Genomic DNA, 21,468 nt, shown 5'->3' with positions numbered 1-21,468 from the left:
TCGCGATATTGCCATATTTTTGCTGAAAGGATTTAGTAGAGAACATCGACGATAAAGTTTGCAACTTTTGGTCGCCAATAATAAAGCCTTGCCTTTACTGGAAGTAGCAGACGATGTGCGCGTGACATCACCGGTGTGTGGGCTCCTCACATCCTCACATTGTTAACAATCATAGCCACCAGCAGCTAGAGCGATTTGGACCGAGAAAGCGACAATTTCCCCATTAATTTGAGCGAGGATGAAAGATAGATAGATAGATAGATAGATAGATAGATAGATAGATAGATAGATAGATAGATAGATAGATAGTACTTTATTGATTCCTTCAGGAGAGTTCCTTCAGGAAAATTAAAATTCCAGCAGCAGTGTACAGAGTTGAGGTCAATTTAAAGAAAAAAGTAAAAAGTAAATAATGGGGGTTTCTGGAAAATCTGGAAAATCCCTTATCTGCTTATTGTGTTACTAGTGTTTTAGCGATATTATATGGTACCTGAAAGTCAGAGGGGTGTGGCCACGGGTGTAGTGACCGCCAGTGTCTCCAGTGGGAGAAGTGAAGTGAAGTGAATTATATTTATATAGCGCTTTTCTCAAGTGACTCAAAGCGCTTTACATTGTGAAACCCCAATATCTAAGTTACATTTAAAACCAGTGTGGGTGGCACTGGGAGCAGGTGGGTAAAGTGTCTTGCCCAAGGACACAACGGCAGTGACTAGGATGGTGCAACCGGGGATCGAACCTGCAACCCTCAAGTTGCTGGCACGGCCACTCTACCAACCAAGCTATGCCGCCTCACAGCTGTCAAAGAGGCAGCTGCAACTTTCTTGGCTCCTGCATGGCTTCACTCAGAGACACTGGCGGTCAGCATACCCCTCCGACTCTCAGGTATGTCTATATATAATCTCACTAAAACACTAGTAACACAATAAGCAGATAAGGGATTTTCCAGAATTATCCTAGTAAATGTGTCTAATAACATCTGAATCGCTCCCACTGCCCTGTCTTTTTTTTCTTTTTTCTTCTAGTCCTTCACTCTCACTTTCCTCATCCACGAATCTTTCATCCTCGCTCAAATTAATTGGGAAATTGTCGCTTTCTCGGTCCGAATCGCTCTTGCTGCTGGTGGCCATGATTGTAAACAATGTTCAGATGCGAGGAGCTCCACAACCCGTGACGTCACGCGCACATCGTCTGCTACTTCCGGTACAGGCAAGGCTTTTTTATTAGCGACCAAAAATTGCCAACTTTATCGTGGATGTTCTCTACTAAATCCTTTCAGCAAAAATATGGCAATATCGCGGAATGATCAAGTATGACACATAGACTGGACCTGCTATCCCCGTTTAAATAAGAACATCTCATTTCAGTTGGCCTTTAAGATGTAGTTGTTTTATAAACCTCAGGATCTTTTTTTGATTGATTGATTCTTTTATTAGTAGATTGCACAGTACAGTACATATTCCGTACAATTGACCACTAAATGGTAACACCCCAATAAGTTTTTCAACATGTTTAAGTCGGGGTCCACGTTAATCAATTCATGGTAGAAATTCACAAATGTTGAATCCATTGTTGTATCTCAGGCTTACAAACACTTCAACACTTTTTGCCATTGCCATCAGGAGTTAATGCCTGACAGGAAATGACACAAAAGCCAGATGTTGACATTTTCTACGGGCTTTTAAACTGAGGTAATAGTCTGCAGCAGCTACAGGAAGACGCAAGCTCCGCTCATAACTACGGTAAGAGCCGACTTATTACCACACTTTTCTGACCGAAACCTGCCGGTTGACATGTGGTCGGGAACCATGTTCGCTTGACCGCTCTGTTCCATAGTAAAGCTTCACCTTCGGGAATTTAAAAAAAGGAAACACCGGCTGTGTTTGTGTGGCTAAAGGCAGCCGCAATACACCATTTCCTACCTCCATCTTTCTACTTTGACGTCTCCATTATTAATTGAACAAATTGCAAAAGATTCAGCAACACATATGTCCAGAATACTGTGTAATTATGCGATTAAAGCAGACTACTTATAGCCGGGATCGGGCTGGAAAAGAATGTCCGCTACAGCCCGAGATTTCAAACGCACACATCATCATACGCGTCATCACACCTCGACGTTTTCAACAGGAAACTTTGCGTGAAATTTAAAATTGCAATTTAGTAAACTAAAAATCGTATTGGCATGTGTTGCAATGTTAATATTTCATCATTGATATATAAACTATCAGACTGCGTGGTCGGTAGTAGTGGGTTTCAGTAGGCCTTTAAGTCAGGACTTTGGGAACACACGTCAAAAGTGGTAAAGCAATGGCTAAATCAGGCTAGAATTAAGGTTTTACAATGACCTTCCCAAAGTCCTGACTTAAAAAAACTAAGAGTTGTGGAAATTATTGGGGCCTAATGATGTTATGTTCTTTACAAGTGCATGTAAACTTTGATCGCGACTGTATATGTGCATGTCTCATGACACATTATGTTTCACTGACTGCATTTCTGATAGTTATCTCACCCTCTGAGTAGCCTCTGTTTTATTAATGTAAATATGTGTAGAATACATATTACATTTCAACATTTCTGTCAACACAAATTTGCGTCAGCCTGCGACACACGTAATTTTGAGAGTAGGCTAATATAGCTAATATAGACACTTACATCATGTGTTGCCTTTATTATGAGACATACATTGGGCTTTTAATATTTTGCGGCTTCAGACAGCTTGTTTTTTTTTCTCACCCTCTGTGTAGTCTCCGTTTTACTAGTGTAAAATGTGCAAAATAAATATTACATTTCAACATTTCTGTCAACATAGATTTGCGTCAGCCTGTGACACACATAGTCATTTTGATAGTAGGCTAATATAGCTAATATAGACACTTACTTCATGTGTTGCCTTCATTATAAGACCTTTCAATTTTTTGCGGCTCCAGAGAGATTTGTTTTTTGTATTTTTTGGTCCAATATGACTCTTTCAACATTTTGGGTTGCCTACCCCTGATTTAGTAAAACATCACTTTGTCAGGATTCTTGTCATTATTAGTACATTATCAAGTTACTGTATACACCAAAAAGGGAACGTTGACAATTTAGCTGTATTGAATTAACTTTTGAGTAAGACAATAAGTTATGTGATTTGCTTGAGGGAAAGCCAAGACAGTAATTTTATATGAGGTATGGGCAAAATAATGCATCCTACTTGGACATGCTTTCCACTTCACTGCAACACTGCAGAGTGACACTAAAACCCACTAAAAAAGCAATATATCCATTGGATATATGAAACAAAACCTTGGTGGATCCTTTTCACCGAGGCGTAGCAGATAACAAAAAGAAAAAAAAAAGTGTCAAGGCGCTGCCATAAATCATTCTGAAGGCCCTGAGTCCACATGGGGCAGGTGGAGAAGAAATGCTCGCCTGTGGCAATTCAAGGTACGATTTCTTCAATTTTGGGAGTAGATGATGAAATGGTTTGTCTTACAAGCTGTCATGTAAAATTAATTCAAATGCCAACAACCCGCAATGAGCTCAAACTATACTATGTTCTTAAAGCAGAGGTGTCCAAAGTGTGGCCCAGGGGCCATTTGCAGCCCGCAGCTAATTTTTTACTACCAGCGGCAAATTCGTAAAAAAGTATTACATAAAAACATTAAAAAGTGGAATAATTGAGCATTCAGGTAAGATGTAACAAGAAAATGTTGCAATGTTGACTAATATCAAAACTACAGTAACACAAAGCTGCCATGATTTTTCTTGCTTTAAAACTGTCATTGCTCAACAAATAATAATGAATAAAAATCAATATTGTTATGAAGAGGGATATATACCGAGTAATGGTATTTTTGGCACTGGTTTCTAATAAATTCGGTCCATGAGGACAGTTAAGACTTTGGAGTAACTATACTGCTATCGGTATTTTTTGTTCCAGCTGACCTACGTAATTATGACATACTGTCACATTCAGTTCAGCTGCCTCTGCTACACATTGAAATCAGCTATAAATTATGACAAATAAGGAAACAACACCACACAAAAGTTTGTAAAAAAACAATATCTCCTCAAAAGTTCCTCTCAGTTATGCAAGCTTTGTCAGTTTGAAGTGAACACACTTAACTCATGACGAGTCAAGACCTCGTTTTATCAACCGTCTAAACCATATATAATACACACTACACACACAAATCCATCGGTCACTGTCAACAAACCCTCAATATGGACACCCACATGAAATGCAAATTTATTGTATTAATTTATATGATATATTTGAGATGATATATCATGCCAAAGGTCTTTGCTCTACACATGCTGTCAGAGTTGGTTGGTGACGGACCCCAAGATGCAGAGAAGGAGGGAGGCATTTTGCAGGAAAACATTATTTAATTTAAATAATAGAACAACAAACAAAAGGGTACTAACACAAAGCGCGCACAAGGCGGATAACAAACTAAGGGAGCTGGCATGGGAGCTAGAAAACAAAAAGTAACTTAGCATGGAAGCTAGCAAGAATTGAGCAGGAAACAGAAGTCGCACATGTAATATAAAAACAAACTTGGAAGCAGGTAACAAAAAGCAGTAAGCTGAAAACCGCAATCAAACAAAGCTTACTGCAACGCTGCATAGACAAGACAAGATACAACACGACAGGTAGCAACGACACGAGCGACATCGGCATGACAATAATCCAGCACTGACTGGAAGACAAAGCAGGTACAAATAGGAACGGGCTGATTGACGCCAGGTGTGGCCAGGTGCCAATCAGCCGCAGCTTTTCTTTGGTGACTCAAAGCACTTTATATAGTGAAACCCAATATCTAAGTTACATTTAAACCAGTGTGGGTGGCACTGGGAGCAGGTGGGTAAAGTGTCTTGCCCAAGGACACAACGGCAGTGACTAGGATGGCGGAAGCGGGAATTGAACCTGCAACCCTCAAGTTGCTGGCACGGCCACTCTACCAACAGAGCTATGCACAATATACACAATATATATCTCAATATTTTGCCTTAGCCTTGAATTAACACTTGATGCATCTAATCACACCAGTATGATGATTATATGTGTCTACATTAAAAGATTCTTGTTCATACTGCATTAATATATGTTCATTTTAAACTTTCATGCAGAGAGAGAAATCACAACTGAGTCAATTTACCAAAGCTGTATTTATTAAACAGTTATTAAGCCGTGGCACAAACTTTCATGTCATTTCCAAATCAGAAAGTGCAAGATTGTCAGAGACATTTTAAAACAAGTTAGAAGTGCACTTTTATGAATGATGTCCCTAAGATGACATATTGAAACAACACTAAATTTAAGTGTACTTTTTGTACAGAACACCACTACAATAGTTTACAACAAATAAAGTGCACTTTTGTGCATGATGTCACACAAGATATTTCAACAACTGTCAAATAAGAAGGAGCTGCATAATTGGTTCCTGCGGATGTTATCTCCTTCAGTTGTTGACTTTTTTTTTTCACACGGTGTTGATGTGGAAATAGTTGCTTTGGCATTTTGTTGGTGTGGCACTAGACGGAGATGTTGAAATGCAGTTTCAAGCACTCTTCATTCTCCAGCGGGTGACTTTTCAAATGATGCTACTTTTTACAGCAACGCTTTTGTCGCATAAATGTTGAACATATTCCCGCTTGAAGCCAAACCACCGCCGGACGATGGATCCCGAGCTGTTTTTCCTGGTAATTAATTCTTCCTCTATTTGTTACCAGATTCGCACCTTTTTTATCTCGTATTACCACCCGCAGCGCACTGTTAACATCACAGCTAATGTTACCATGTCGCTACCTCTCTGCTACGTGGGAGTGTGTGACGTTGCCACGCCACAATATGTGACATATGTAAGAAAGTGCGCTTGGTTTATGTCCCTGTGAGAAGGAGAGACGAGAAAGAGTGGGAAACGCATGCAGTGTAATGCCTGCAGTTAGAAGCAACTGCGTGAGAATGTATACTTAAATATCACGATATAGTCATTTTCTATATCGCGGAGAAAAACCTGCGATATATTGAGTATATCAATATATGGCCCAGCCCTAATCCATCCATCCATTTTCTACTATTTTTAACACTTTTAGGACTAGCTCTATTCTGGGCCCCCGGCACCAAACTTGAAGGGATCACAAAAGGTAAAAAAATATTTCATATTGGTTTTGAAAATTAAAAACGTCGAAGTGGCCCCCGTATGCTTTCATTTTTCAGTGTGCAGCTTTCTATGGAAAAGGTTTGTAGACCACTGCCTTAAAAGTTTAACAAATGAATAATTGCCACACTTTAGAATTTTCATATATTGCAAAAGTCTACACCAATTGACCACAACATTGTTATCCCCACTGAAAAATTGAATCAAAAATACACAATAATGCTTAATTAACCCTGATTGACACAATCAGAGGTATAGATTTTAACTTAAAGGCCTACTGAAATGAGATGTTCTCATTCAAAGGGGGATAGCAGGTCCATTCTATGTGTCATACTTGATCATTTCGTGATATTGCCATATTTTTGCTGAAATGATTTAGTAGAGAACATCGACGATAAAGTTCGCAACTTTTGGTCGCTAATAAAAAAAGCCTTGCCTTTACCGGAAGTAGCAGACGATGACATCACAAAGGTGAGGGCTCCTCACGTCCACACATTGTTTAAAATGGGAACCTCCAGCAGCAAGAGCTATTCGGACCGAGAAAACGACAATTTCCCCATTAATTTGAGCGAGGGTGAAAGATTTGTGGATGATGATATTGATAGCGAAGGACTAGAAAAAATGAAAAAAAAAAAAGGCGATTGCATTGGGACGGATTCAGATGTTTCTAGACACATTTACTAGGATAATTCTGGAAAATTCCTTATCTTTCTATTGTGTTGCTAGTGTTTTAGTGAGATTAAATAGTACCTGATAGTCGGAGGCGTGTGTCCACTGGTGCTTTGACACCAGTCTCTGAGGGAAGTCGACAGCAGCTGCATGGATGACGCAAGCTCAGCTGATCTCCGGTAAGAGGCAACCTTTTACCACAATTTTCTCACCGAAACCTGCCGGTTGACAAGTGGTCGGGATCCATGTTCGCTTGACCGCTCTGATCCATAGTAAAGCTTCACCTCTGGGAATTTTAAACAAGGAAACACCTTGTGTTTGTGTGGCTAAAGGCTAAAGCTTCCCACCTCCATCTTTCTACTTTGACTTCTCCATTATTAAGTGAACAAATTGCAAAAGATTCAGCAACACAGATGTCCAAAATACTTTGTAATTATGCGGTTAAAGCAGACGACTTTTAGCTGTGTGTGTGTGCAGCGCTAATATTTCCTAACAGTCCGTGACGTCACGCATACGCGTCATCATTCCGCAAAGTTTTCAACAAGAAACTCCCGGGAAATTCAAAATTGCAATTTAGTAAACTAAAAAGGCCGTATTGGCATGTGTTGTAATGTTAATATTTTATCATTGATATATAAACTATCGGACTGAGTGGTCGGTAGTAGTGGGTTTCAGTAGGTCTTTAAGGGTGTTTGAAACTCCCCCAGGGAGAAATAAGATGGTTTTGTGGACGGTTTAGTATTGTGTGCGCGTGTACGGTTGCTTTGTGATGTTAAGGTCATGAGTATGTGTTCAATTATACAAAGTCAGTCTGATGTGGTGTTGAAATAGAATTGTTGAACCTACTTACAAAATGTCATTATCCTGTAGTGAAGTCTGCTTCCAATATAACAGAACCTGATGTTCTAGTGGTTCTGAATCTGAAAAGACTGTGAGATGAGGTCACACTTTCATTGACCATATCAGTGCCTTGAAGGGTCCAGACAACCAGTGCAATTAACATCACATTTTCCACATAGATAGCTTGAAGTGTGGAAATTGTGTTGTCTGAAGGAACTTTGGATGGACCATCTTCATTAACTACATTTGGGAACTTTTGAAAGAGTGGCTGGCAGTTGTGAGGAACTTTTTGTCAAATTGGAAACAAGCCGGTTACTTACAGGCTGATCTCTTCCGGAAGCCTCAATCTGTTCAAGTTAGTCATGTCTCAAATGGACAGATTTCGGCTAGATTTGGCGAACTTTATTCAGTGGACAAATACCAACTGTTGTGTGTACTGGATCCTGATTCCACATTGAGAGTCCCTTCCAAAGGGACACTGGTGCAAGTATTGGAAGTGCATAGTACTCATGCAAGACTTTTGTACAAACCCCGTTTCCATATGAGTTGGGAAATTGTGTTAGATGTAAATATAAACGGAATTTAATGATTTGCAAATCATTTTCAACCCATATTCAGTTGAATATGCTACAAAGACAACATATTTGATGTTCAAACTGATAAAATTATTTTTTATTGCAAATAATAATTAACTTTAGAATTTGACGCCAGCAACACGTGACAAAGAAGTTGGGAAAGGTGCCAATAAATACTGATAAAGTTGAGGAATGGTCATCAAACACTTATTTGGAACATCCCATGGGTGTGCAGGCTAATTGGGAACAGGTGGGTGCCATGATTGGGTATAAAAGCAGCTTCCATGAAATGCTCAGTAATTCACAAACAAGGATGCGGAGAGGGTCACAACTTTGTAAGCAAATTGTCGAAGAGTTTTAGAACAACATTTCTCAACGAGCTATTGCAAGGAATTTAGGGATTTTACCATCTACAGTCCGTAAAATCATCAAAAGGTTCAGAGTATCTGGAGAAATCACTGCACATAAGCGATGATATTTTTCAGACCTTTGATCCCTCAGGCGGTACTGCATCAAAAACAGAAATCAGTGTGTAAAGGATATCACCACATGGGCTCAGGAACACTTTATAAAACCACTGTCAGTAACTACAGTTGGTCGCTAAATCTGTAAGCGCAAGTTAAAACTCTACTATGCAAAGCCAAACCCATTTATCAACAGCACCCAGAAACGCCACCCGCTTCCCTGGGTCTGAGCTCATCTAAGATGGACTGATGCAAAGTGGAAAAGTGTCCTGTGGCTTGACGAGTCCACATTTCCAATTATATTTGGAAACTGTGGACGTGGTGTCCTCCGGAGCAAAGAGGAAATAACCATTCGCATTGTTATATGCGCAAAGTTCAAAAACCAGCATCTGTGATGATATGGAGGTGTATTAGTTCCCAAGGCATGGGTAACTTACACATTTGTGAAGGCACCATTAATGCTGAAAGGTCCATACAGGTTTTGGAGCAACATACAGTATGTTGTCATCCAAGTAACGTTGTCATGGAGGCCCCTGCTTATTTCAGCAAGACAATGCCAAGCCACGTGTTACAACAGCGTGGCTTCATAGTAAAAGAGTGCGGGTACTTTCCTGGCCCGCCTGCAGTCTAGACCTGTCTCTCATCGAAAATGTGTGGCGCATTATGAAGCGTAAAATACGACAACAAAGACCCCGGACTGTTGAACGACTGAAGCTCTACATAAAACAAGAATGGGAAAGAATTCCACTTTCAAAACTTCAACAATAAGTTTCCTCAGTTCCCAAACATTTATTGAGTGTTGTTTAAAGAAAAGGTGATGTAACACAGTGGTGAACATGCCCTTTCCCAACTACTTTGACACGTGTTGCAGCCATGAAATTCTAAGTTAATTATTATTTGCAAAAAAACAAAATGAAGTTCATGAGTTTTAAACTCAAATATATTGTCATTGTAGTGCATTTGACTGAATATGGGTTGAAAATGATTTGCAAATCATTGTATTCCGTTTATATTTACATCTAACACAATGTCCCAACTCATATGGAAACGGGGTTTGGAAATAATAGTTTTATTGACATACAGTAGGGCCTGACACACTAAGGGTTTGCGTGCACTAAAACACGTGCAAACATAATAGCCCACGCAAAGCTGATCTACTAAGCTTTTGCACGAGGATTGCGTCTCTTAAAGGGGCTGTTTGCAACTTGCTCACAGTTAAATTTTCAAAGAAAAAAATAAAACAAGAACACAATTGTCTAGCTTTTGTTACCATTATTGGTTTAACAGAAAACATTTTTTGTTAAAACAGTCTATATATTCCACAGTTATTAAAGTCAAAACGTACGCGCACACAGACATACAAAAGCAGTCCAAGAGAAGCAACAAAGAATTCCATGTCACGTTGTTGTTATTAGACAATATACATACAATGACAGCTAACAATAACTATCTAAATTGCTATTGTTAGATAACAACACCCAAAGCTAATGCGTGTGCATGTGCTTCGTACGCACAAAGTTAGGTCATTTTGTTCTAGAAGCCGAAAGAGGGCCAGATATACTGTGGAAAGTTAGCCTCCTCTAGGCAAATGTGTAATTGTTGCAAACAGCCCCTTTAATTGAGCAAAATAGAGCGCAATCTATTTAACGTATCCTGTTATGTATATGAAAATTATATATTTGTTACAACTCCAAAAATACTGGGAACAGGAGATGCAAATATAGTCATTTAGCCCTTGCAATTTGATTTATCAAGACTGAAACTGTTTTGCGGTAGCTGTTTTGCAGCTATACATAAAATATGTACACTATAAAGTGCGTACCAACTAGCACAGTTCCGCACAAATGTAAGAAAGGAGGAGATTGCGCCGAAAATACAGATATTGTAGAGAGAAACCTCTGTCCGTGTGCGCTTCAACATATATGGACTGTCAAAAATTCTAATATTATAAAAAATCTTCTGTTTAGCAATGATGCCATATTATAAAACAGCTGAATGACTTAAGAGGCTGATCAAAACAAATTGTATTGATTTGTTTCGTTGTCTGCACGCGATTTTTATTAATGGGATTAATTTATTTCCTCCAGAGATATCTCTTATATGTACAAAAAATCTTGCAATATGCATGTTCTTGCATCTGGAACAACACTGCAGCCTCCCAGAAAGAACATCCGGCATGCTAAAAATAGGTTCTGTTCTCTAGATCGCACTTCTATTCTATTTGTCTGATCGATGCATGGTCTACAACATAACAGAACAGCACTGTACAATACGGTTCTTTACTTTGGCCACACTTTTTAGCACTTGTTATTTGAATTTTATAGATCAGGCCCTTTAGTTTGATGGTATCAAGGCAACAATCAGGCATTAAATCTAAAAAATGTGAGATATTAAAAGTAATTCTCTTAAAGCCCCAGAAACATTGTCATATTTTCGGAAAATATTATTAGTAATAAAGGCAGATAACTTATTTTTTACCATTGGATGACAGCTGCAGGTATCTTTCCAATTTATTAGTGGCATCAAGTATAGCAGGGGTCGGGAACCTTTTTGGCTGACAGAGCCATTGAAGCCAAATATTTTAAAACGTATTTCCGTGAGAGCCATATAATATTTTTTTAAGACTGAATACAACTAAATGCGTGCATTTATAAGTAAGACTAACATTTTTAGAGTATAAAAAGTATCTTATTGTTTTTAATAACATTATTTTGAAGCTAACCAACAACAAATAAAATACTTCTTACCATTAATGCGACTTCTTGAACAGGTACGGTAGAAACCGGATGGATAGATAAAAATGCATGAGAATGTTTTATATTTTGAACGTTATTTTTGACACTGTGAATACCAGCGGAATTATTCATTACCTACTGTGTTATGCAATGTCAGCTAAGATTTATCTGAGAGCCAGATGCAGTCATCAAAAGAGCCACATCTGGCTCTAGAGCCATAGGTTCCCTACCCCTGAAGTATAGACTCACATGGGTGTAGTAAGATATTATGGGAGAGTCTCTAAGTCAGGGGTCACCAACCTTTTTGAAACCAAGAGCTACTTCTTGGGTACTGGTTAATGTGAAGGGCTACCAGTTTGATACACACTTAAATAAATTGCCAGAAATAGCCAATTTTCTCAATTTACCTTTAATAAAAGAATCTATATATGTAAAAAAATGGGTATTTCTGTCTGTCATTCCGTCGTACATTTTTTTTCCTTTTACGGAATTTTTTTTGTGAGAATAAATGAAGAAAAAAACACTAAATTGAACGGTTTAAAAGAGGAGAAAACGGGAAAAAAATGAAAACTAAATTTTGAAACAGTTTATCTTCAATTTCGACTCTTTAAAATTCAACCAAAAAAAAGAAAAGAAAAACTAGCTAATTCGAATCCTTTTGAAAAAATTGAAAAAAGAATTTAAGGAACATCATTAGTAATTTTTCCTGATTAAGATTAATTTTAGAATTTTGATGACTTGTTTTAAATAGGTTAAAATTCAATCTGCACTTTGTTAGAATATATAACAAATTGGACTAACAAAGACAAATAATTATTTCTTCTACAATTTACAGGACAAAAATTTTAAAAGAAATTCAAAAGACTTTGAAATAAGATTTAAATTTGATTCTACAGATTTTCTAGATTTGCCAGAATAATTCTTTTGAATTTTAATCATAATAAGTTTGAAGAAATATTTCACAAATATTCTTCGGCAAAAAAATAGAAGCCAAAATGAAGAATTAAATTAAAACATATTTATTATTCTTTATAATAATAAAAAAAAAATACATGAAGATTGATTTAAATTGTCAGGAAAGAAGAGGAAGGAGTTTAAAAGGTAAAAAGGTAAGTGTTTAAAAATCCTAAAATCATTTTTAAGGTTGTATTTTTTTCCTAAAATTGTCTTTCTGAAAGTTAAAAGAAGCAAAATAAAAAAATAAATGAATTTATTTAAACAAGTTAAGACCAAGTCTTTAAAATATTTTCTTGGATTTTCAAATTATATTTGAGTTTTGTCTCTCTTAGAATTAAAAATGTCAAGCAAAGCGAGACCAGCTTTGCTAGTAAATGAATACAATTTAAAAAAATAGAGGCAGCTCACTGGTAAGTGCTGCTATTTGAGCTATTTTTAGAACAGGCCAGCGGGCTACTCATCTGGTCCTTACGGGCGACCTGGTGCCCGCGGGCACCGTGTTGGCGACCCCTGGTGTAAGTTATCATATATGTTGCCTTGAAGGAAAGTTTAGGCCAAAGGAAGCAAAACAAACTCATAAACCTGTTCTGCAAACACTGGGAAGCCCATAGCATGACAATTGGAAATGTACCTGTAGGCCTTTTCCAGCTCCTTCACATCTTTCTTACAGAGAAGTTATACCAGATTAATGTTTTATATCAATCAAGTTTCATTTTGTGAATGAGAAACATTTTTGAGATTGTTTAGCAAGCATGGGTCATAGTGTTTTACACAGTATATCCGTCTTGGCAAATAATCTGAAAACTTTACCATTTTGTATTGTGCATGTTGTACTCACTTTCTGAATGTCGCTATGGATCCTTGCAAGGATCGTCCCGCAGATGCTCCTGATCCGTGACTTTGTCCTGACAGTAAGCTCTCTGTCTCAAAGGAGAACACACCATCACGGTCATCGGGAACATCCAGTAGCTCACCGTTGCGCCACATGCCCACTGTGCCATCCATCGACTGGTATCTGATCTCTATGGTAACGCTGGTCTGGAAACAGGAGGAAGGCTTCAATGAGTGAGGATTGACATATCTATGACTGAAGGATACATTTTCTTCATTGCAATATATTCACTCCAAAATGTTGACATCATTGACCAAAATGTTTGATAACCAGCAATATAAGACAACCTCTCTTTTTCAAGATCCGTTTTTGTGAAAAACTATTTCTAGGAAATAATGCATCTTATTTTAACAGGTTTTTAATATCGGAGACATAACAGCAAGAGTAGTACTTACATTTACGCGCTTAATTGATTCTATAATGAGCTATTAATTTTAAACACTTGTATTTAAAACCTACCTCTCCCATTGAAATGAATTGAAATCAATTTAATTTGGGCTTTGCTTCCCCAAAACAACAGCATTTAACATTCAACATGCCTTTTAAAAAGCAAAACTAAAATTTAGATAAGTATTGTATGAACACGATATTATAGAATGTATGACTAACAACTTTTACGAAATTATGTAATAGTAATATTAATGCTTTACTGTCAAATAAACCATCAGCTGCTTTTCAATATTCTCATGGATACATTTCTGCCGTTTGAATATTATTTTAACATTTTTGGCTTGCATAAGACTCGTTCTCCTTCGTACAAAAAAGAAGAACCATGACAAACATTCTGAATGTATTCACCCATTCATTCTTTCATTCTCAAAATAATCTTACTTATCTCATCGTATGGAATAAAACTTACTTCACCAACTACTGATTTATTTATTTTTATTGTGATTACTTATGGAGTATATTGTGAATACATTGAGAACAGGACGTGAACAAATGTTTTAGCAACTGTTATGTAAAAGAAAAGGGGTAGGATTAAATAAACTAGCTTCTTCCTACTCCTTTTCGAACATGTTGAAAAGAGAAACTGGAAATTGTGATGTCCCATGTTGTATGCTTGCATGTTCCAAAAAAACTCAAACTCAACTCAACTCAACTTCTGCTTCAGTATGGTACAGACTTACAGTGATACATTCAAATTGCTTTGCTAAATTGGCGACACACTCTGTCATGTATTTAATGATTTTTTTTTAATTCAATGAATATTGTCCACTTCTTTTTCTCAGCATTGTCCTTCACCCACACTTTCTTCCTTTCCATGTTTGGAAAAATTAAGTCAATCTCTAGCTATAAGCTAATGCTACGAGCAGATGTTTGTGCGGATCTTACGAGTTCACTGTGGCATTTGCTACGCCAGCTAATGGCGGGGATGCTTGTAACAAAAATTTTTGCTTAAAACCTAAAGCTTAAGAATCAGCAGAGGGACAACTGTTTTGTGAAAACACTCTAAAGTTTGGCCACCCCTAAGTCGAGGTAATTCTGTATCGGCAAAAAATACATTTATCAGCTGCTCGATCATCAGTCATTTGGTGCCGAATTTGCTGTTTTTCTTGCAAAAAAATCTCTAAATCCTGAATATATACCTATCGATATTTTGCAAAGTAGGTACATTTAAATTCCTAATAAGGCCTCAACACAGCTTTCACATCCATCTATTTTCTACCGTTTATTCCCTTTGGGGTCGTGGGGTACGCTGGTGCCTATCTCAGCTACAATCGGGCGGAAGGCGGTGTACACCCTGGACAAGTCGCCACGTCATGGCAGGGCCAACATAGACAACATTCCCACTCACATTCACACACTAGGGCCAATTTAGTGTTGCCAATCAACCTATCCTCAGGTGCATGTCTTTGGAAGTGGGAGGAAGCCGGAGTACCCGAAGGGAACCCACGCAGATCACGGGGAGAACATGCAAACTCCACACAGAAATATCCCGAGCCCAGGATTGAACCCAGGACTACTCAGGACCTTCGTATTGTGAGGCAGACGCACTAACCCCTGGTCCACCGTGCTGCCCACAGCTTTCACATAGAATTTATAAACACTTCCTATTCTCTTAAAACACGTAACACGCTCTAAAATGTACATAACGTATTTTTAACATGGAAACGCCATGGGTACTCATATCTCAATGTACTCATTGGTACTTGGTGCATTTTTAATATCCGCGGTGTACTGAGACCATAGTAAGTGAACCACAAAGTGACTAGGGAACACGGTACTTCGCATTTCACTCCACACTGCTTTCACACACACTTTTAAAAACTTCCTATGCTCTTAGATGAGTCATATTATAATTTTTTTCAACATTTAAAACACTTCCTTGTGGTCTACATAACATGTAATGTTGGTTCTTTGGTCAAAATTTTGCATAGATTATGTCTTACAAACCATCTATAAGCTGCTGACTGACTATCTCTTCAGGATGCGCAATTTTGTGGCTGGTCTACTTACATGCCTCCACTTTGACTGCGTCTTTTTCCCCGTCCGCCATATTGTAGTTTTTAGCGCTTCCATATTGAGTTTACTGACGGACACAAGTTTGAACTATACACTACTTTGTATTAGAATTGGCAATAGCGGAGAATGCATGTGCATTTATAAGCCAGTCTGCCTCACAACAAGAGGATAGAGAAAAATAAGAAACTTAGTGACTTCAATTTCAGACTACACTGGCGGACTGGCGCAAAGCACTTCGGGTAAATCTCTACCATGTATGGAGATATCCACTGAAGTGGAAAAACGTCACAAATTATCATCACATGTTGGGAAACGTCACAAATCTAAAAAGGCATGTTTGGAACAAATTTGGAAGAAGGCAATATTGTGTTAAAATTATCTCTGCCATGCCTCCATTGTTTGATTTCAAATTTCCGGGACTTATAAGGATCCCAAATCCCTATAAGTACAAAAACATGTACTAACAGGTGAGAAAAGTTGGTAGTAGCAAAAAAAAAGTGTTTCCTTTGACAAAAAGGGCATAAAACATAAAAACAACATAAAAAGCTTTATATCAATGAATACATCAAAAGTCGATCTAGACCAGGGGTAGGGAACCTATGGCTCTGGAGACAGATTTGGCTCTTTTGATGACTGCACCTGGCTGTCAGATAAATCTTAGCTGACATTGGTTAACACGATAAGTAATGAATAATTCCACTGGTAATCACAGTTTTGATTGATTGATTGAAACTTGTATTAGTAGATTGCACAGTACAGTACATATTCGGTACAATTGACCACTAAATGGTAACACCCGATTAAGTTTTTCAACTTGTTTAAGTTGGGGTCCACGTAAATCAATTCATGGTACGTGTTAAAGTGTTAAAAACAACGTTGAAAATATAAAACCTTCTCATGCATTTTAATCCATCCATCCGTTTTCTACCTCACCAGTTCAAAAAGTCGAATTCAGAATAATTTATTCATTATTGGTTAGCTTCAGAACAACAATGTTATTAAAAAGAATAAGAGACTTATTATACTCTAAAAACGTTGGTGTTACTTAAAAATGCAGGCATTTAGTTGTATTCAGTGTTAAAAAATATTATATGGCTCTCACAGAAATCAATTTTAAAATATTTTGTTTTCATGGCTCTCCCCACCAAAAAGGTTCCTGACCCCTGATCTAGACATTTAAGCATTGAAAGTAAAAAAAAAGTATATATATATATATATATATATATATATACACATATATATATATATATATATATATATATATATATATATATATATATATATATATATATATATATATATACATATATATATATATATATATATATATATATATATATATATATATATATACATATAGGGCCAAAAAAAAATATCTGGTTTTCAGCTGTGAGAATAGAGTTTTAGTGTCATTATTGCAGTGAACAGGTTCAAAGAACAATGAGATTGGAGAAGATCCCCTAAGGTGCATACACAATAATATTAGTAGTACAGAAAAAAGATAGAAAAGAAGATATATATATATATATATATATATATATATATATATATATATATATATATATATATATAAATATATGTAACTTCCTTCGGGTCCTCGGACCTGTAACGTTCATAACATTGAAGCATTCCTTGGCTTAAAGCACTTCACATACTCTAAAACCTGCATATTTTTAACACGGAAACTTAAATAGTTCTTCAAATCTCAATGTACTCAACGGTACTCAGTTGTTCTTCAAATTCTGCCATACACTGAGACCGTAATAAGTGAACTGCGAAGTGACGAGGGAACACTACTTGGCCTTTCAACATATGACACAATTTGTATCTTTAAATGTTGACATATATTGGACATGTGTTTTTTTGGCCATGCTCCGGCTTCCTCCCACTTCCAAAGACATGCACCTGGGGATAGGTTGATTGGCAACACTAAATTGGCCCTAGTGTGTGAATGTGAGTGTGAATGTTGTCTATCTGTGTTTGCCTTGTGATGAGGTGGCGTCTTGTCCAGGGTGTACGCCGCCTTCAGCTCCAGCACCCCCAACAACCCAAAAAGGGACTAGCGGTAGAAAATGGATGGATGGATGGATGGGTTGACAATACTTGATAATACTTGATAATAATTGACTAATTTCCCTATTGACTATAGCAGTGGTTCTCAAATGGGGGTACGCGTACCCCTGGGGGTACTTGAAGGTATGCCATGGGGTATGTGAGATTTTTCAAAAATATTCTAAAAATAGCAAAAATTCAAAAATCCTTTATAAATATGTTTATTGAATAATATTTCAACAAAATTTGAATGTAAGTTCATAAACTGTGAAAAGAAATGCAACAATGCAACAAATATTCAGTGTTGACAGCTAAATTGTTTGTGGACATGTTCCATAAATATTGATGTTAAAGATTTCTTTTTTTGTGAAGAAATGTTTAGACTGAAGTTCATGAATCCAAATGGATATCTATTACAATCCCCAAAGAGGGCACTTTAAGTTGATGATTACTTCAATGTGTAGAAATCTGTATTTATAATTGAATCACTTGTTTATTATTCAACACGTTTTTTAGTTATTTTTATAACTTTTTTCCAAATAGTTCAAGAAAAAAAAATTCCAAATGAGCAATATTTTGCACTGTTATACAATTTAATAAATCAGAAACTGATTATATAGTGCTGTATTTTACTTCTTTACCTCTTTTTTTCAACCAAAAATGCTTTGCTCTGATTAGGGGTACTTGAATTAAAAAAAATGTTCACAGGGGGTACATCACTGAAAAAAGGTTGAGAACCACTGGACAATAGCAACTACATTCTATGTATTTTCGGATGATTTTATCCTCTTAACTTGGCATGACATATACCCAAAATACGTGGGATACATTTTAGTTGTGTCTGATCACGTATTGCTTTTGAAATATGGTCAAGTGACAACAATACTAATGAAGCAGGGCATATATATGCCTTTTTACCACACAGTTATGGCTCAAAGCTCTTGGCCTTTGTTTACCTGCATGTATCAATCTTTCTGTTGCAATTAATCACATGATACACCACCTTGAGGTTAACTGCCGTCACATTTCGGATGTAATGAAGCTGTCATTATAGGAAATGAACGCTGCTAGAGTTGTAAATCATCGCTTTAGTGCATGCTGGGTTTAAAATGAGGTTGACAGTAGTTTAATCCCCACCAGAAACAATGGTAGTTTGTCTTCAGTGTGTCTTTAAAGGTTTGGTTTTGCCTTATTAATCTTCTGACTTTCACTTCATTTTCAGCCCAAAGAAGACAAACATAGCACAATGATGGACGAGCGGAGGAATCAAATGTTTTCTTTCTCTCTCTGAGCTTTTCCTTATATTCTTACAGGGTAATTGGTGTCGTTTTATTTTTGTTACCATAGCAACCACACCAGCGCATACATTATATACAGTATTTGCAACTGAAAGAGTTAACCTTGGGCTTCATTTCTTCACACCACTGACATTCTTAATAGTGTGTGTGTGTGTGTGTGTGTGTGTGTGTGTGTGTGTGTGTGTGTACTACATGCATGACTCCCCTTCATGTGTATGTAGTAAGCTCGCACCCCCCCATTGTTTGTTATCGTGTAAAAAACACACCACACGAGCACACACAGATCCTCCATCCCAACTGTGCGCCACAGGGAAGCTTTAAACTCGCTCCAGCGCCATTATCATTCCCACATACATGCTGTATGTGACTTTCAATTTAAAAAAAAAAACTAGTCATTTTCGCACTGATCTTCTGAAATACACTCAACAGCTAGAATTAGTACAGACAGCCAGGGTACAGATACGCTGATGTTGCTAAGAGACGGATCCATTTATTTTTCACTTCTTGTTAAAATTTCAGGTGATACTGTCTATCATTATGCAGGTGCAGTGTACGTTTCTTAGAGCACATTGAGACAAACTCGAGTGAGAAATCCACATCTTGATATGCCACTCCTGTAAGGTAGAGTGGATTATCTTGGCAAAGAAAAAGTGCTCACTAACAAAGATTTCGACAGATTCCTTAACAATATTTGAGGTACATCAGGTCTTTTGTGTGTATAGTAAAAGTTTGACATTTTTGAGTTCACCTCATGCTAAATGGAAGCAAAAAAAAAAGTGTTAAGCTTATATTTTTGTTCAGTATACATACATATTAGAGATGCGTGGTTTGCAGTCTCATCCGCGGAGTCCGCGGGTAAACCGCGGGTCGGGCGGTTGACATGACGAAAGAATCGAATTTAATTGGATTCGGGCGGGTGGCGGTTGAACCATCCGGAGACTTTTGATATACATGGTTCTGGGATCGGTATCCTTTGCCATTCAAAGAGCCATTTAAGACCTGTGTCGTAAAGCGAAGAAGCCAACAGGAGACGCTCTTATTCTCTTGAATGACTGCCGGCAGTCGCCCAAATATTAAATATTGGTGCGTGCTTTGAAGCCATTGGCTTTGTCGCCCTCTATAGCATGTACGATCTGCTTGTCAGTCCAGCGTCATGTTGTGTGTGGCTTCCGCAGCAACACGCACACGACTGCAAGGCATACTGGGTGACACAGGGTACACTAATGGTTGTGATATAAACCATTTTAACACTCTTAGTAATATGTGCCACACTTTGAAGCCACACCAATTAAGAACGACAAACACATTTCGGGAGAACATCCTCACAGTAACACAACATAAACGCAACACAACAAATACCCATAATCCTTTGTATTCATGACTTTTATACACTCCAAACCCCGCCGCCACCCCCCGAACGGCGGAACTGGGTACGTGGGGGTTTAAGATATATTCAGAAAGTGTCATGAATACAAAGGATTATGGGTATTAGTTGTGTTGCGTTTGTGTTGTGTTACTGTGAGGATGTTCTCCCGAAATGTGTTTGTCAATCTTGTATTGTGTGGCTTCATAGCGTGGCGCATATTTGTAAGTGTTAAAGTTGTTTATATCACAACCATCAGTGTACTCTGTATCACCCAGTATGCCTTTCAATCTCATATGTGTAATTGCGAAAGCTGCACACAACATGTTGCTGGAACCAACAATCGTTTCGTACATGTTGTTGAAAGTGTCCAAGGCAATGGCTTCACAGCACGCCCACATTCTTGTCATCAGGATGAACGTTATTGAACTGTCGCGAGAACGATAGGAGCTCCAATTTACTACATTACTCTGTGAAACAGTTTTAAATAGCTCTGTGAGTTGAAAAGGTGTCCAACCTCTGATGTAATTCAGCGGGCGGGTACGGTCCCGATAAATAGTTGGTTCGGGTGAACGGCGGGCGGATGACGATTTTGGTGACGCGGATGATATAATTGCTTATACGCGCATCTCTAATATATATATATCCATCCATCCATCCATCTTCTTCCGCTTATCCGAGGTCGGGTCGCGGGGGCAGCAGCCTAAGCAGGGAAGCCCAGACTTCCCTCTCGCCAGCCACTTCATCTAGCTCTTCCCGGGGGATCCCGAGGCATTCCCAGGCCAGCCAGGACACATAGTCTTCCCAACATGTCATGGGTCTTCCCCGTGGCCTCCTACCTGTAGGACGTGCCCTAAACACCTCCTATCGGGTGGCATCCTGACCAGATACCCCAACCACCTCATCTAGCTCCTCTCGATGTGGAGGAGCAGTAGCTTTACTTTGAGCTCCTCTCAGATGGCAGAGCTTCTCACCCTATCTCTAAGGGAGAGCCCCACCCCATGGCGGAGG

General features: G+C 38.0%; 1 protein-coding gene across 16 annotated transcripts in view; it reads right to left on the bottom strand.

Moving 5' to 3' along the window:
* Positions 1 to 21,468, bottom strand: part of otofa (otoferlin a) — a 209,095-nt gene that overhangs the window by 98,256 nt on the left and 89,371 nt on the right. For all 16 annotated transcript variants that reach the window (XM_061885616.1, XM_061885624.1, XM_061885628.1 and 13 more), the window contains exon 5: positions 13,225 to 13,424. In XM_061885616.1, coding sequence (XP_061741600.1) covers positions 13,225 to 13,424 — 200 coding nt within the window. The remainder of the gene's footprint in view (positions 1 to 13,224; positions 13,425 to 21,468) is intronic.

Source organism: Nerophis ophidion, linkage group LG24, assembly GCF_033978795.1.
Source record: "Nerophis ophidion isolate RoL-2023_Sa linkage group LG24, RoL_Noph_v1.0, whole genome shotgun sequence".
NCBI classification, from domain to species: domain Eukaryota; kingdom Metazoa; phylum Chordata; class Actinopteri; order Syngnathiformes; family Syngnathidae; genus Nerophis; species Nerophis ophidion.
The sequence above is the reverse complement of the archived record's forward strand: the minus strand, read 5'-3'. Positions and strand labels throughout refer to the sequence as shown.